Source organism: Lissotriton vulgaris, chromosome 1_1 (genome assembly GCF_964263255.1).
Source record: "Lissotriton vulgaris chromosome 1_1, aLisVul1.2, whole genome shotgun sequence".
In the NCBI taxonomy this organism is placed as follows: domain Eukaryota; kingdom Metazoa; phylum Chordata; class Amphibia; order Caudata; family Salamandridae; genus Lissotriton; species Lissotriton vulgaris.
In genome coordinates, this window is record NC_141685.1 from 1,799,959,602 (window position 1) to 1,799,976,286 (window position 16,685).

General features: G+C 45.9%; 1 protein-coding gene across 11 annotated transcripts in view; it reads left to right on the forward strand.

Moving 5' to 3' along the window:
* RPAP3 (RNA polymerase II associated protein 3) overlaps window positions 1-16,685 on the forward strand; it is a 385,109-nt gene that overhangs the window by 142,752 nt on the left and 225,672 nt on the right. For all 11 annotated transcript variants that reach the window (XM_086919117.1, XM_086919121.1, XM_086919116.1 and 8 more), the window contains one exon: window positions 6,352-6,422. In XM_086919117.1, coding sequence (XP_086775243.1) covers window positions 6,352-6,422 — 71 coding nt within the window. The remainder of the gene's footprint in view (window positions 1-6,351; window positions 6,423-16,685) is intronic.

Consider the following 16,685-nt stretch of genomic DNA (forward strand, 5'->3'; position numbering starts at 1 on the left):
TTCCTTCTCACTTCCAGCTGCGAGAACTCCAAGCGGAGGTCGATACCCTGTTAAGAAAAAGGGCGATAGAAGACGTCCCTCTGTCTCAAAGAGGAAAGGGTCTATACTCACGGTTCTTTCGGGTATGCAAAAAGGACAAGAACTAGTTCTGGCCCACTCCGGATTTGCAACAAGCAAACAAATGGATTCGCAGGGAGAAATTTCGCATGCTGTCCCTGCACCAGATTTATCCTCCGCTGCAGCGAGGAGACTGGCTTTGTGCAATAACTCTACAGGATGCGTACTTCATTGTGCTCATTGCGATTCCTAGTTGGCACCAATCACTATCAGTACACCATACTACCATTTGGACTAAAGTCTGCACCCAGGACTTTCTCAAAATGCATGGCAGTGGTGGCAGCGCACCTGAGAAAGAACAAGGTGTTTGTCTACCCGTACCTGGATGACTGGTTGATCAAAGCCTACACCTTCCAGGAAGCGCAATTGCATTTAAACAGGACGGCCGTTCTGTTGAATCAGCTGGGTTTGCACATTAACATGTCCTAGTCCGTCTCGACTCCTGTCCAGTACCTGCAGTACTTGGGAGCCTCCATCAGTACCATCAGAGCAAGCGTGTCTCCTTCGACGGAGCGACGCTTCTCGATCCTTCGGAAGGCTCTGACTCTCCTGTCTGTTCCATCAACGACAGTAAGGACGGTGTCCTCACTTCTGGGGTTGATGGCCTCTTACATCTTCCTCACACCACATGCACGCCTCCACATGAGACCGCTGCAGGAATGTTTGGAGGAACAATGGGACCAGAAACGAGGGAGCTGGGACGATAGGATCCAACTGTCTCTACACGCTCTACAGTCTCAGAGATGGTGCTGCTCGGCAGAGAATCTCCTCAGGGGTCCCTTTCCACAAGGACATTCCCACACAGACTATTGTGACGGACGCATCTCTCCACTGCTGGGGAACGCATTCAGACTATCTTCAGATCCACGGAACGTGGTCCCAGGCGGAATCCACGTACCACATCAACTTTCTGGAACTCAGAGCTGTTCATTTGGTGCTGAAAGCCTTTCATCCGTCCTTCCAGACCAACTCCTTGCTTGTACAGATGGACAATATGACCACAATGTATTACCTCAACAAGCAGGAGGGCTCAAGATCGCGCTCACTGTCCCAAGCAGCGCAGGCGATCTGGCACTGGCTGTTAGCCAGAGGACTGACGATAACGGCAACCCATTTACCAGGTGTGCAGATTGCTCAGGCGGACGCACTCAGCAGGCTCGTTCAGGGGAACCACAAGTGGGTCTTAAACAATGAGGTGCTAGTAAACATCTTCAAAAGATGGGGCACTCCAGACATAGATCTGTTTGCCACTGCCGAAAACAGCAAATGCCGAGACTTCACCTCCAGGTTTTACCAACCGGGGACTCTGGGGAATGCGCTATGGATCAGCTGGTCGAACAGCTTTCTGTACGCTTTTCCACCCATTCCCCTGATTCCGGCAGTGCTCATCAAGCTGTCTCAGTCAGGAGCGCAAATGATCCTCATTGCTCCAGTGCGGCCTCGACAGTGGTGGTTCATAGACCTGCTCCACCGATCTCTCCAACCCCACTCGCGGCTTCCATGTCGGCCGGACCTTCTAACGAAGTTCGGGGGCAGATGGTGCACCCCAACCTCTCATGGTTGAGTTTGGCGGCATGGCTCCTGAGATAGTACAGTATGGACACTTGAACTTGCCTGACAGCTGCATGGAGATACTCAAGGAAGCTAAGAGACCTTCCTCCAGGACTTCCTATGCCTATAAGTGGAAGAGGTTCCGCATTTGGTGCACGTCCAAGAATGCTGACCCTACCTCCTGCAAAGAAAATGTCATCCTTCCATATCTCTTGCATTTGGCTCAATCTGGCCTTAATTTCCATTCTATTAAGGTTCTCCGCGCAGCGATAACTGCGTATAGGAAATGCCCTTCACAAACATCCTTCTTCCAGATTCCTGTAATTAAAGATTTTTTGGCAGGATTGAAGAAAGTGTTTCCTCCTGATAGGCGTCCGTCGCCTTCATGGGAATTGAATGTGGTACTGTCTCGGTTTATGAAGGAATCTTTTGAACCCATTCATAAGTCTTCTCTGCAGCATCTTTCCTGGAAGGCGGCCTTCCTTGTGGCTATAACCTCGGCCCTCAGGGTGAGTGAGATTCAGGCCCTGTGTTGCAACGAGCCTTATACCGTGTTTCATGCTTCTAAGGTTGTCATGAGGACTTTCCCTAAGTTCCTACCTAAAGTGATTTCTGATTTTCATATCAACCAGACGATAACTTTGCCTACGTTATTTCAACATCTTTCCTCTCCGGCGGAGAGATCTCTTCATTCCCTGGATGTAAGAAGGGTGTTGAAGTTCTACTTAGATATGACTAAGGACATTCGTAGGTCGGACCAATTGTTTGTCAATTATGGTTCGGTCAGGACTGGTCTTGCCACTTCTAAACAGTCTATCTCTAGATGAATAGTGGCCTGTATCCATTTGTGTTACCAACAGGCTAAGAAGACATTAGGGGGTAAGCCTAAGGCCCATTCCACCAGGGGCAAAGCAGCTACAACGGCTTTGCTACGTAATGTTCCCATTGCAGATATCTGCAGGGATGCCTCTTGAAAGTCGGTCCATACCTTTGCCAAGCACTGCTGCCTGGACTTCGATGCCAGAGCAGACGCTCAGGTTGGGCAGGCTTCGTTGAGAAATCTGTTTGCACAGTAATAGTTTTATCTGTTTCCTCCACCGCTGGTTTGGTTGTTGGGATGGGCTTGCCATTCTATTAACTAGATTATGACTATATACAGAGATACCCTACTACAAAAGGAGTAGTTTCTTACCTGTAACTCCAGTTCTGTAGTAGGGGTATCTCTGTTATAGTCTTAAGCGCCCGCCCTCCTCCCCGGTGGATGAAATAATAATGTACTGAATGCTACAGGCCTAGCTTTATACACCTTGAAAAAGAACTGAAAGTAAAAGGCCTTCGGCTGTGCATCCTGGGATACCGAGGGTCTCTGGAGAGTTCCTTAAAAGCACGGTATCCCTTTTCCAGACACATAATTGCAGCCTATGGGGCTTGTCTGTCCAACCCTTCCTCTCTATCATGACAAAGGATTTTTGTGAAGGGGAGTTTCTCTAGGTGTGAAACTTTACAATGTGTATACAATTTAATATTATTTGGCTATCTTTTTCACTTCAAGATGAAGTGCTGGCCAGTGTAGCCTTGTAGATTTAGGCTGCATTATTTGTCTTTGATTTTCTTTTAAGTGTCTATGCAGGACTGCAGAAGAAGACAACTTAAGAGACTATTTCGATTGCTCCGGGGTCCATGCACATGGGCGGGACTTTTCACTAGATTATGACTATAACAGAGATACCCCTACTACAGAAATGGAGTTACAGGTAAGAAAGTACTCCATCCTAAACATCCTGAATTGGTTTTGTCCAGACAGCGTCTTCTTGAATGTTGTTAGGGTGAAATCTTCACCGTGGATTAGTGCAAGTGGGTCAGTAAGTATTCAAAGGTTTTTACAAACAGTCTTGAAAAGTTAAATGGTTTTACACATCGCACTATTTTGAAAGAGAATGCCAAGCCAATGGTACATAAAGTACGTTGTGTTTTAAATTAACTGAGGAATTAAAATATAAATTGGAAAAACGGTGCAATTTTTTAATCATCGAACCTATTGAAGGTTTGTAGTGGTTGGCTCCAGTTGTCCCGGGACGCAAACCTGCTAAGACCTTTCGTTTGTGTGTCGACTTCTGTAAGTTGAATTCCAACATTTGGGTGGTCCGCCGACCACTTCCAAATATTAATGATTTGTTGTCCACCTTAAAGGGAGCAGCTGTATTAACTATGCTTGAAATGTCAGCTGCATACTCTCAGGTGGAGTTATGTGAGGAATCCAAGCACTTAACTACGTTTCTGATGCCAGAAGTGGCATTTCGTTACAAACGCATGCCTTTTGGATTAGCCTCTGCATCATCTGTATTTCAGAGGCTAATGAATAATCTGTTCAAGAAGGTGGCTGTGGTATTGTGTTTTCAGGACGACGTACTAATTTATGGAAAGGATGGTGATGAACTTGATGAAAGGTTAGAAAGCGTGCTGGAAAAATGTAAGAGTTCAGGTTTGATTTTGAAGATGATAAATGCAAGGTCTGCTGGGATGGCGAGGTTTATTTGGGGCTTCATGTGCCTAATAAAAGTCTCAAACTTAAGACGAAAATATTAAGAGATATAGAAATGGCCCCTGCACCTAGTGACAAAGATCGTCTCAGGTCGTTTCTGGGACAGATTGAGTATTATGCAAAGTTTGTCCCACATTTTGCATCCAGAGCTGTGAGTTTGTCTGATTTTCAAAAAGAAAAAAAAGCACAGTCTGTTTGGAGTGAAGAGTGGTGTTTGAGTCTGTCAAGAAAAACTCAGTCTCTGCTCAACCATTGAAACCCTTCAACACATTTGACCAATGCATCATCACAGCTGATGCTATGAATGATGGTCTCTGATCAGTGTTGATGCAATGGTAATGAGTAACTCATTGCATTTGCATCTAGGGCTCTCCCCGTGACAGAACCAATTTGTTTCACCATTGAAAAAGAGGCACTTGGTTTGTGGTGGGGAGTTCAATATTTTAAGATTTATTTTTTCTGGGGTAGCCAATTCATTCTTCGTACTGATAACAAACCATTGGTGGAAATATTCAGTGGCAGTAATGGTGGAAGGGCTACTCCGCGTATTGCTAAATGGCAGTACTGCATGCAAGAATATCAGTGCAAGTTACCGAATATTCCAGAGGACATTTTACTTATACACTTACTTGCTAACACCTCCTTGTTGTGTGGTCAGTTATTTAGCAGTAGTGCGCTACCTACTGCTTTTGAAATAATGGTACTTACACATTGATCTAAAGGGTAAGATACCTACTCTCATATTTGGAGATTTTACCACCCAATTCATGTCTGTGTCATGTATTGTATGTCCTAAATAAGTGTTATTTGTTGCTTTCACATGTATGTATGTACAGCTTCACTTTGCTGTGACTGTCTGCACCCGAAAAGGCATGAATAAATCTACCCTTTGGAGACGCAAGCATGTTGTGTGCTACTTGGAAAGCACCTTGTCATTTATTCTAAAAACTGGTCTTTCTATATTTTATCCAGATTGGACAATCAAATAACAAGGTGATTTCCTATAGCCAAGTACCTGGCACTACACACCACATCCTAGGTGTGAGGTAGAGATCTTTTTAGGCCCTGAGGAAGCGCCAGGGATCCGGTTGGACCAACAGGACGAGCAACATGTTGACATGACCGCACCCACTCATCAAGGTTGTCTTGGTCCATTGAACCCTTATGATAGCCTCCCTTCATTGATTTTAGCTCTGTCAATGGAGCCACCACATTAAACACAGTTTAGTATTCCTTAGCTAGTTTTAATTTTACTCTTTTCGCTTTACTTTTTGCACCCACTCCCCTCTACAAATTTTGCGTCCTCAGAGATACATGTATCATTTCGGCTAAAAATGTAAAAATCTCTGATAAAGAGCTCCTTTGCGGGGCCTGAAGGGCATTGCAGCACCAGCCCTATGAGGAGCACGCCCTACGATGAAGCATGACATCCTTTCGGATGGGTGAGGGCACCAAGAAATATTAGGCTCCCCTAGGATTCCCCAACCGCTTCTTCTCTCTCCTTTTCTACTATAGGAACGGTACCTCCTAATCTCAGAAAGCCACATCAATGCATGAGAACTGATGTGCCATGCTTACACTGAAATGTTCTGGGAAATGCAAATTGGTATAATCTTTTGTGCAGGTAGAAAAGTGAAGTGGTTTTGTCACTTTTTGATTCAAGCACTACTCCTTTATCGTGCAAACAATAGTTTGATCCAAGTGACTCTAGACCACTAGAATGATGCTTGAAATAGTAAAAAGTACATGTGACTGAAAGTAATGACACTACTAAAAACAACTGCACACTTTGATAACCTCGACCAGTTGTCACCATTTAATCATGCCATGTAAGTGCTGGAGTCAAATGATTTGTGGCATGTATATCTTTCAAAGGTCAAGGTTCCCTCATTAATGCAAATAAGTAGATTTAACCTACTTAGGCATTTGAATGGGGGAAGGATTGTTACCAACATGTATCATCTGTTTTCTGCTTTGTTTTAATATGCTCCGTTTTATTAATGCCAGAGTCCTAACTCTAATAGCCAAACCTTCTTTATTGAGGAGAAACATCTCATTTCAAGGTATAGGTTGCATAGTATGCTTTTGTTTGCAGGTTTCAATTAAAAAAATGTTAGTAAAACCTTTTCTGTTATATTTAGATTATGAAAGGTTTCTTGAACTGGAGCCAAACAACCCTGAAGCAGAAAATGAGCTCAACAAAATTGCTCAGGTAAATAGTTTGATTTGTTCTAAAAAATATATATATATATATTACTAACATGGAAAATTGTGGAATTGGTTTCAGAGTTTCATAATTTCTTTCACTTTGATAAAATGCAGCTAGGAAACTACAAAGGGCAGTAACAAACAATTAGCAGCAGAAAAGGGCAATGAAACAATGAAGAAAGACAAGAGATACAAAAGAGACATAGGTGTCATTACAATACCCACACTTTAACTGAGCAATTGTTGTGTGGTGTGTGTACCCCCTGCCCAATGTGTGGTCCTGAAGGGTGCAGTAATTAGTATGCGCATGGTTACTGCATCATTGAGTTTCACTTTTGCACACCCTGAACCAGGTTTACCTTTCCTTGGTGCACAAAATTGAAACATGAAAATCTTAAGGGCAAACACTCTCGAGGTGCAATTTATAATTGAGTTTGAATTACTGTTTGGATGCAAAGGGAAGTTGGCACTAAAATTGGGGGTAACAAGGGGAATGGAATGGGCTTTATAGACTGAACAGTTCAAAAAATTAAAGTAGTAAAACAAATGAGCAATAAAATCATTACTTGAATAAATTGTAGGAGACAGTCAAAGTAAGGAGACAAAGAAAATTTAAAATACAAGTTATGGCCTAGGAGTTTTCTTGTAATTAGGTGGAAACTTAAGCTCAAAGGGCAAAATACATTTAAGATTCCCTCTTAGTTAATCACACCCTTATGAATTGCACTAAAACATAGAGAAACTGAGAATAGTGCAGTTGAATATTTAAGAAACAAAATTCTGTTCTAAGGGATACTTCCCTGTGCCATACTGAATACATAATTTTGCAACCTAATGCGCTTTTGTGCTGGCAAGAGGCTCCATCTGATTCTATATAACAGCCTGTTGCTGCCTGAGAAAGTGGCATTGTGAGCCCACATATAAATGTCACTTCTACACACGGACCTCTTCCTTTCTTTCAGTGCCCTTTCAATGGAGAACAGGAGCTTGTTACCTCCTTTGTCGGTTGTATCTACCCAAAACAAAATGTTGGCAGTGTGCCAAGGGAACTGTTTCCTCCCTCACCCCCAAAAAACATTTTACATGTGTAAATCACAGTTCCTCACAATATCTGCATGTTGTGCCTATACTCTGGACATGCAACAGTCTTCCATATATACCCGGAAATTATTAGGGAGCTTGAAGGAAAACTCTGTGTTGTTGAACCCAAAAAATGGGGTTGCTTGCATTGGAAACTACAGAATGCTCTTGCTCCAAGTTATGGAGTCTCTGTGCCCAGAACCTGTCTATCTCTAAATCTTTGAATAAGTCAAAATCCAGATCATGTCCAAGTAGACTAAGCTGGATTCAACCCCCTTTCACCACTCCTGCACAGGGGAGAAGCCACATAGTCAGTACTCCAAAGAACCAACTCTTGACTCCAAGCAAATTATAAGGGTGGTTGTAGCCACCCCGAGTTTCTATGGCTGTGGCAACCCAGCAACAGTTTGAGGCTTTCAAAGAGGCTATGCTTCAGGTATTCAAAGCAATGCTGCCTTCCCTAATGGCCTCCAGTTGCACGTTTGATGTCAGGGCTTTCCATAGCCTCCTTAACCTGTCAGGCTCCTTTCCAGCTCTCTGCTAGCACCAACCCATGACTCCACTCCAGACCCAGAGGCCACCCTGGTCTTGATCTCCCCAGCCCTGGTCCTGACTCTAGGGACTCCCGTTCCATAACTGTTAGCTGAAGCTTATCTCTGATCCCACTCTGATATCGGTCCACAATAGGCCAAACAATGTCTTGCTATGAGATAACCATAAAGAGTCCCCAAACTGAGACGATCCCCAGCCTCTTCCTGGACGCATCATTTAGGCATGATGTCGACGCTGATGAAGCAGCCATCTTCTGTCCCTCTCCTCATACAAATTCTCGACTATAACTTAACAATGCTAGTGGCCTAGACACTTTGTCTCTGACCAAATTAGAATCTCCATCAGGACCACCGTCTGAGAAAAGTACTTTCTTTGAAATGTATTACTGGATCTACAATTACCATCTGTTGAGACAAAAGTAGCCTGGGCCTGCTACATCCGAGCCCTTGCTGCCTTTTAATGAGGCCTTAATGGACGCTTTGATGGCATCATAGGAAAAAAAACAGTCTTTAGCTGCCCTGCATACTCACCTGGTGGCTAGGTGGCATAGAGCAGCTCCAGGAGTCTCTTTTTCTTTTATTACTTGGCACCCAACTCCTTAAAGTTTAGTGGTTCAAGCTACCACGAATGTGTTCCCTTCAGCACGGCCAAAGCGCATCGACTCATTTGGTGAAAGAGTATTTTCATTCCACCAGGTTGACCCTTTGATACCTCAATGCTGTTTTTGTCCTGAGCCTATATACACTCGCCCTTTGGGATATGGCCAGTAAAATCATGCTCACTGTCCCTGATAAATGCAGAAGTGCACATGCCCGAATAATTCAGGATGGAAAAGACTCTACAAAATATATCCTGAGGGCCAGACTTGATACACGGACTGTGTGGGTCATGCCATGGATGGACACCAGTGTTGTGATCTGGAATTGTGACTGGATACTGGCCACAGAGTTCTCAGGTGACATTCAGACATCCCCGATGCGCAAACCTTCTGATGGTTCGACTCTTCGGAGAGAAGCTTAGACTGCTTTAGAGCATTTTAATGACAGTTGTGTTACAGCACACGCTCTAGTGTTAACTTCACCGGTCTGTTGGTTTCACCAACAATAATGAAAATTCTGAAATGACTTACAAGGTGTACCTTCTTGCTCGTCTCAGGCCTTGTAACACGTACAACACGAATCCTTGAATTTTTGTGGCTCCGGAGGACATAGTGGAAGCTGGTCATGGATGACGCCAAGCACAACAATCCTGCCACAACAGCCAACACGCCATTCTGATTTACCCTTTGAGGAGTATGCTTAGCCTGTAGGGGCAGGATATGATTGTTCCTACATGGTTATATAACTAAAACTTCCGATCAGTGGATGCTACAAACTGTTCAGAGGGGTTACACCATTCCCCCTCGAACTCCCCCTTCTTGCATCCCATCTGTTTTTACTCGACCTTCGGCGGATCAAGCAAACATCTTTCTACTGCAAGGTCAAACACTTTTGGGCAAAAGGGTCATGGAGAAAGTTCGAGAGGCGGAGAAAAGTGATGGGAGTTACTTTTGCTATTTCTTGGTCCAAAAAAAGATGGCCCTTTCTGAACACCATCTATGAAAGGGCAAATTCAATAAATTCAGTCTGGCCTAGATTCTTTCCTCTCTGAACTCACAAGATTGGAATGATAACCTTGAACCTGCAGGGTTCATATTTTCATGTGCTTGTCCTACATTATCACAGACACTACCTCTGGTTTCTAGTGCAGTTGGAACAGTTCCTAGTTGCTGTACTACCTTTTAAGATCACATCTGTCCTTCAGGTGTTTACAGAATCTAGATCTGTGGTTGTGGCCCTCTTCACAGGTGTAGAATACATGTATTTCCATACCTCAATAATTGGCTACTGAAGGTGGGCTTGCCGCAGTTAGTTGTAGATCACCTCAGAGCGATGTTCATTCTTTTAACCTGGGGTTTTCGATCCAAGGACAGAAGTCCAATCTTAAGCTTACACAGAAGATTTCTCTCATAGGGCCACCTTGGACATTATGGCATTTTGGACTTTTTCACCCCCTCATTGAGACCAGAACATGATTCTGATGCTTCTGGCTCAATGTTTGTTTCTGGTGTGGGCGGTTTAGAAGCATACTGAACACCTGGACACATCCATTCTACTGGTGTCTTGTGCTTGTCATGCCTCCACTTTCAGTGGTCCCAACATCAGGGCCGTCCGTCAGACAGCATCTGTCTGACGGACGACCTTTGGTAGAGGCAGCTGGACACCCACCTGTTATGCAGCAAGCGTTTCTCTTTACGCAGCCAGTCTTCACAGTAGTGCCACATGAATTGTTTTTGTATTGGGGCGGTCGCCGAGGAGATAAGAGTGAAAACTCCACATCTGTCTTTTGGAGCTTTGTGTGATTTGTCTGGCCCCAAAAGCCTTTCTCCCATCTAATAAGTGGAAGCCTCTAAAGCGCCTAACAATAACAAATTTGCCATGTTGTATGGTGCAAACCGCACAGTGTGAGGTACTGGACCTTGTGTCGGGAAGGATCTTGGACATGGTTAGGCCTTGATGGGATCTCTCTTGTAGCCAACCATCAGGTGGAAATACTCAATACCAGGGCAAATGACCTCAGGAGGCAGCTCCTGGCAGAACACAATTGGCTTTTTCACCCTGAGGTGTCTCAAAACATCTCCACCCAGAAACACAGTTTCAAGACTAATGTGCACTGGAGCTTTCCCTAAGAGTATCCCTGGGGGAAGCATTCAGTTTGCTGTTGGGCGCAGAACTTGTGTATGGCTTTCTGCATTTCTATCTTTTGCCCTGAGTTTTGAAGATCAGGACAGAATAGACTCAGGTCATCTTGATAGCTCTGGATTGGGTGAAGTGCCCCATTCTTTTGAGTGTGGGAATATGTACCCTGATCCACCTACCTCTTTGGGGGACTTTCTGTCACAGCTACAGGGCACAGTACTATGCCTGAATCTGCACAAATAACACTGCCATGCATGCAGATTGAACTTGACAACTGAGCAGCTTTAACTTCCCTGGTGAAACAGTGGCTGTGATTCTTGTAGCTAGATCCCCTTCAACCATACAGGGCAATAGAGAAAATGTGTGGCCGTGGGTGGGGACCATCCTCCACTCAATGGAATAGACACTTTTACCTAATTTAAATAAAAAGGTCCCAAGTTATGTTCGGCACACTGTCACCTCCAACCAGTCATGCCTGACCTGCATCTGAGGGTGTACCAAAGTGTAAGATTCCCAACCTCCGCAAGCGAGGGTGGGGCCCAGGGCAAAAAAAAAATCATAATAATGTTACTACACCTACAGGTCTAGTGACTTGAATAATCTGCTCAACCTAACTGTAATACGCTTTAACCATAATCTGGTCCAAATAGTGTTATCCTAGACAAATAATTTATTTCATAGAGTTTCCCTTTTCTTCATTATTAAATCTGAGAGCCCCTTCAAATATGTGAGTTCAGCTTGTGTGCTGTACAAAAACTCTTATGTTTGATTTAATAGACTAAACATATGCACTATGTATAATTAAAATCTAGCCCACATAATAGGTGCACATGACTCTTCCCTTGCCTCTTGATTCATGGCATGGTGGTTTACTGATAAAACTATATAGTGTACAAACAATAATGTGGGAAATTCTAGTTCAGCAAATATTTATCATGAGCACATCAACAAGTACTGTGCTCTGATTTCTTTTTGTTCCTATTAATATATATGATCACATTTTAGAATTAAAAAGTGTACAGTAATTTACAAGGTTTTTAAATGGTTTTTAGAATCAACACTGACATCCTATTGTCTTTTGATGCTAACAGCGTGATTTTCAGACAGTTCCTTTTACCTTTCTTTGTCTGACTGCAAACGTAGAGGAATTTGGAAACATGATCTCCAGGATAAAATCAGGAACAAGCTGTAAGAAGACATAAGCTGACATCTCACCTCTGCCTGTGAACTCACACCAAATGTAACAAGATTTAAAGGCACCTTTATTGTTCTTTCTCATTCTTAATGATAAGAACGCCTGTATTTATTTTTATCAGCTGGAGTATCACGCCGGACCGGACAAGTCATCCTTAAAAATAGCTCACCCTGATAACATCTGACAGAAAACCCATTGCCCATAGCAAGTGGGCGAGTAGATTTCTTGAGGCCAGGCTCTTATGTGCAAGTCTTCATCGTCAATTCTAGAGGTAGTGCGATGCTACAGCAATGTCCCATAACATCACCTGCTGGCACGCAATATTAATTGCTTGGAAAAATCTGATCCTAACTTGTTCACTTGAGGTCTGGTTCTTCCTTTTGCCTATCAAAATCTGTTGGCATTTTGGATAGAGGTGCAGAGAGATTTATCCTGCTTTCCCGGCTGCATACAGGGCCCTAGGGCTCAGCTGGGGATAGCCGCGGAGGACGAGGGAACCCTGGAGACAGTCGCTGGGTCTCCCGCTGCCTGGAAGCGTGGATAGCTGGCTGATCACAGCTCGGGCTGCTCGTTCCCAAGATGGAGGCATAGCCCTGCTGCCGTACGAATAACGGAAGACCTGGGCTGCCTGCATGGGCCGCTGAAATGGAGCGGTGCAGCGAATGCTACAGAGATCGGCCACTGGTGCGGGTGCTGACCCTGACGCTTTGCCAAAGAACCCGACGGAGTGGCGAAGACCAGGGCCTGTGACAGTGAGTGGGCCAACATGGTGAGGAGTCGGTACTGCGCCCTGGGTCTTGGCATGTGGCCCTGGAGGTCAGGTGACTTTGGTGAAGGCTTGTCTGGTGGTGCCTCGCCTGGAGGGTGCACAGGGAGTGGGCCATCCTGCCAACGCCGAAGACCCGTGTTGGCTGCCAACTGCATACTATGCCTCTGTAAAGACTGGGCGGAGGCCAGGAAGCCGGTCCGGGAGGCACGGTACCCCAGTACAAGTGGATCACATGTGCGAGCCATCAGGAGGACAGCGAAATCCCACAACCCAGGCTTCGGTGAGGAGGCGAGGCGAAGTTAGACGCCAGGGCCGACCCAGGGACCGGGGTGAGCTCTGCACGGGGGTCGGCGGCAGGCCCTTGGAAACTGTGACTAAGGGGCCCTCTCGCACTTGTCTCTCTGCCTTGTGCGGAACAGACTGCGTCCTGCAGTAAGATCGGTTGGCTGTGCCTGCACAGTGGAGTTCCCCAACCTGTGGGATAACCTGTGAGGGTCGTTCCAGCACTGGGGCAGTTCTACAGGGCTGTGGGCTTCACCGAAGGCTGGTACCTGGGCAGCGATGTTTGGAAAGGGTCCCAAGGAAGGCCTGACCAGTGGGGACAAGCAGCAGGACCCCCAAACGTAGCCTATGACAACATCTCAGCCAATGGGACTCACTTCTTGGGGGGGGGGGGCTGCTAATGTTCTCACCTAGCAAACAAACCTTCCTGTCATTGAATACACAACAGCTGTTACAAAGCCACAAGCCGGGACGTAAGGTGGCATGCCTGACCGTTCAAGGGCGTGGAAGTTGGAACTTGCGCGGAAACACTCCAGGAGTTGGGAAACTGGGCAGTGGGATAGGTGACTGTGAAGTAGCAATGAGCTGGAAGGTGGCCCTAGACAATACTTTTCAAGAACTTCTTTTTTTTTAATAATAATGTTGTGCTAATGGACATTTGACTGAAATGGTCAAGCCGAGAGCAAAGCAAGTAGGGGCTATCCAGGATCTGGAGGAAATCTCACAAGAGAGGCCGCAGAGAGATGTGGTTGATCCAGTGCAGCAGCAGCTAACAAAAATACTGAAAGCAATTGCCAACAACAAGTCCACTCTACATCAAGATATCAGCATGTTGTCGGTGGAGTTGGGCCTGTTCAGAGAGGACCACAAGAATTTGGCCGAGAGGGTAAAAACCACAGAGTCCAGAATAACGTTTCTCGAACCAGCACAACAGTTCTTGGTGTTACAAGTGGGGGACCTCACGGACAGAATCCGCTTCCTAGAGAGGAGAGCAAAAGATGCTGAATGGTTGAAACAGGAGGAATGGGTTCTTGGCCTGCCCGAAGGAGCAGAAGGTAATGAGATGGTGTCCTTTCTAGAGCAATGGCTCCGAAGTGTGGTGGCCCCGGAGCATTTGCCGACCTTCTATACCCTTGAAAGGGCGCACTGGGTTTCTGCTAGACCATCCGCCCCTGGCCGACGACCACGTCCAGTGGTGGCCAGACTCCTCCACTTTAGAGAAGGGACGTCCTTTTACAAAAAGCATGAATGGAGGGTCCATACACTATGGATAACTGTAAAGTTTCCATATTTCCTGATTACATGCTGGATGTCCAGAGAAAACGAGCGTCCTTTCTGGAGGTGAAGAAAGTATTGAGGGAAGAAGGCCTCCAGGTACTCCTTGATCTTGCCTGCCCGCCTACATATTCTACTTTACAGGAAGACACATTTTTGTGCGGACCTTAAGTCTGCATGGGAGTGGATAGAAACGTACAGAACTGGAGCCCCCCAACATGTGCAGACAAACACGACAGGACCTGGGAACCGGGAGCCTAGGAAGAGAACCAGGAGACGATCCAGGCAAGGGGCCTGAAGTGACCGACGTCCTCACAAACTGGGAAGGAGAGAGCGGAAGCACTGCAGGCAGTAGCGGCAATTGTGCAGGACAGGAAGTCCCCTCTGGAGGCTCGCTCCTTTAGGGAAACTGAGGGGGTTGACACAGACTCTTCTCACAATGGTAGTGTGACCATACCGGTGGTGACTCCTAACACGTCAGATGAGATTATCTGACTCTGAGATGAGACAGTGATTTTGGTGGATTTTTTTGGGAGGAGGAGGAGGGCCCCGGGTGCCTGCTGGGAGACTTGCAATGGTTTACTTTGGCTTAGGCTGGTGCGATATGTGTAGCTACACATTTTAGATTACACTCTTGTCTCTGCCACCACCCATTGAGACACTTTCCTGACTAAGGTTGGGGCTCAATTAGTGCTCGATTTTCTGCATGCAGTTTGGGCGGCTGACTGTTGTCGGACTGCCCTGGGATAGGGGAGTTGTTTGATTGAGGGATTGTTCTGTTTGTTAATGTTCAGATGTTTGCAGAATAGAGTGCCCAAACATGACTGGGAGAGTGGACTCAGAGGGGAGCTTGCGGGGTGTCCATCGAGGGATGCATCGGAAATATGACACACACACATAATGTAATAAGGTTTTTAACCTGGAATATGCGAGGGATGTGATCCATGGCCAAACGTCACAATAGTTATTTGTATCTACGACGTAGGGATATACGTATAGCCCTCCTTCAAGAAACTTATCTAGCCAAGGGGGAAGCTGGAAAACTCAGTAAAAGGTGGAGGGGTCTGGTCTCCGCAACAAACATTTTGGCATTTTCAAGGGGAGTATTAATTTGGTTTAGTCCACGAGTCCACTTCGACCTTACACATGCACTGGTAGATGCTGAGGGTAGGTACGTATTCTTGACTGGCAGACTGGCGGGCCAGGCGATAACATTAGTTACCATATATCCTCCCAATCAGGATCAGGTCACTTACTTGTACCCTCACTCTGGTAGATGGCGGTATGTGTGGGCGGACACGTACTGCTGGGCATAGAATTTAACTGTGTCGCGAATGTTCTGACCTACCACTCCCATCCTCCGCTCATGGGGGCCTAGTCACATCGCACGGCGGCGTGGTTCTGGGACTGGATTTATCATTGCTGCCTAGAATATATATGGAGAAGCTAACAGGACAGAGATAGGGAAAATTCTTACTTCTCCCAGATCTACCAAGTGCACACTAGACTTGACAATTTCCTTAGTGGCTCCATAACACAAACTGAATATCTGGGGCGCACCCTATCTGACCATAGCTTTCTGCTGATTTCACAACCTATAGGGAGACGCCCGCCAATACCTTTTTGGAGGCTCAAACCATTGGCGCTGGAGGATGGCCCCTATTGATTGTCCTTAACCACTCTCATAGACTTTCTTCCACACAAAGGCGCAAATGGTGTCCTCAACCCTATTGGAATGGGAGGCCCTCAATGTAGTGGTACAGGGCCACTGCATGGGGCAATCGATTGGAGCACAACAGGAAATAAGTAAAGAAATTCTAGAATTGGAGGGAAAGTTGCGCCAGCTCGATAATGCTCAGGGGGCTGATCCAGCGTTATCGCTTAGGCTACAGGGGATGCAAGCAAGTTACCACGAAGTGTTGGGCCTCCTTAGATGCCACAGTTATATGCAGTACCTGGGTAGGGTGCAGAAGGAGGAGGGGAGAGCTAGTCATCTTTTGGCGTTGTTAATTCAGCCAGAACACGTGGTTCACCCATCACTCAGTTAAGGCAGGAAACAGGTGACCTGCTTTACACCTCAGACGACATTAATGCCTCCTTCCAAAGTTACGATGAGAGGTTGTATTCTGCCCCTACTGCTACCAGTCCATCACTTATTAAGGACTTCTTAGATCCTTTGCCACTCCGGACCTTGAACCGTCATGTGCAAGAGGAGCTGGGGGGCTCGGTGACGCAACATGAGATTCATGCGGCCATTAGGGCCATGACTCTGGCCAAGATGCCAGGCCCAGACAGCTTCCCGGCAGACTTTTATAAGCGGTTTACCCATGGCCTGGTGCCACGGTTAGAGGTCCTATATGCTGATTCACTTGAGCG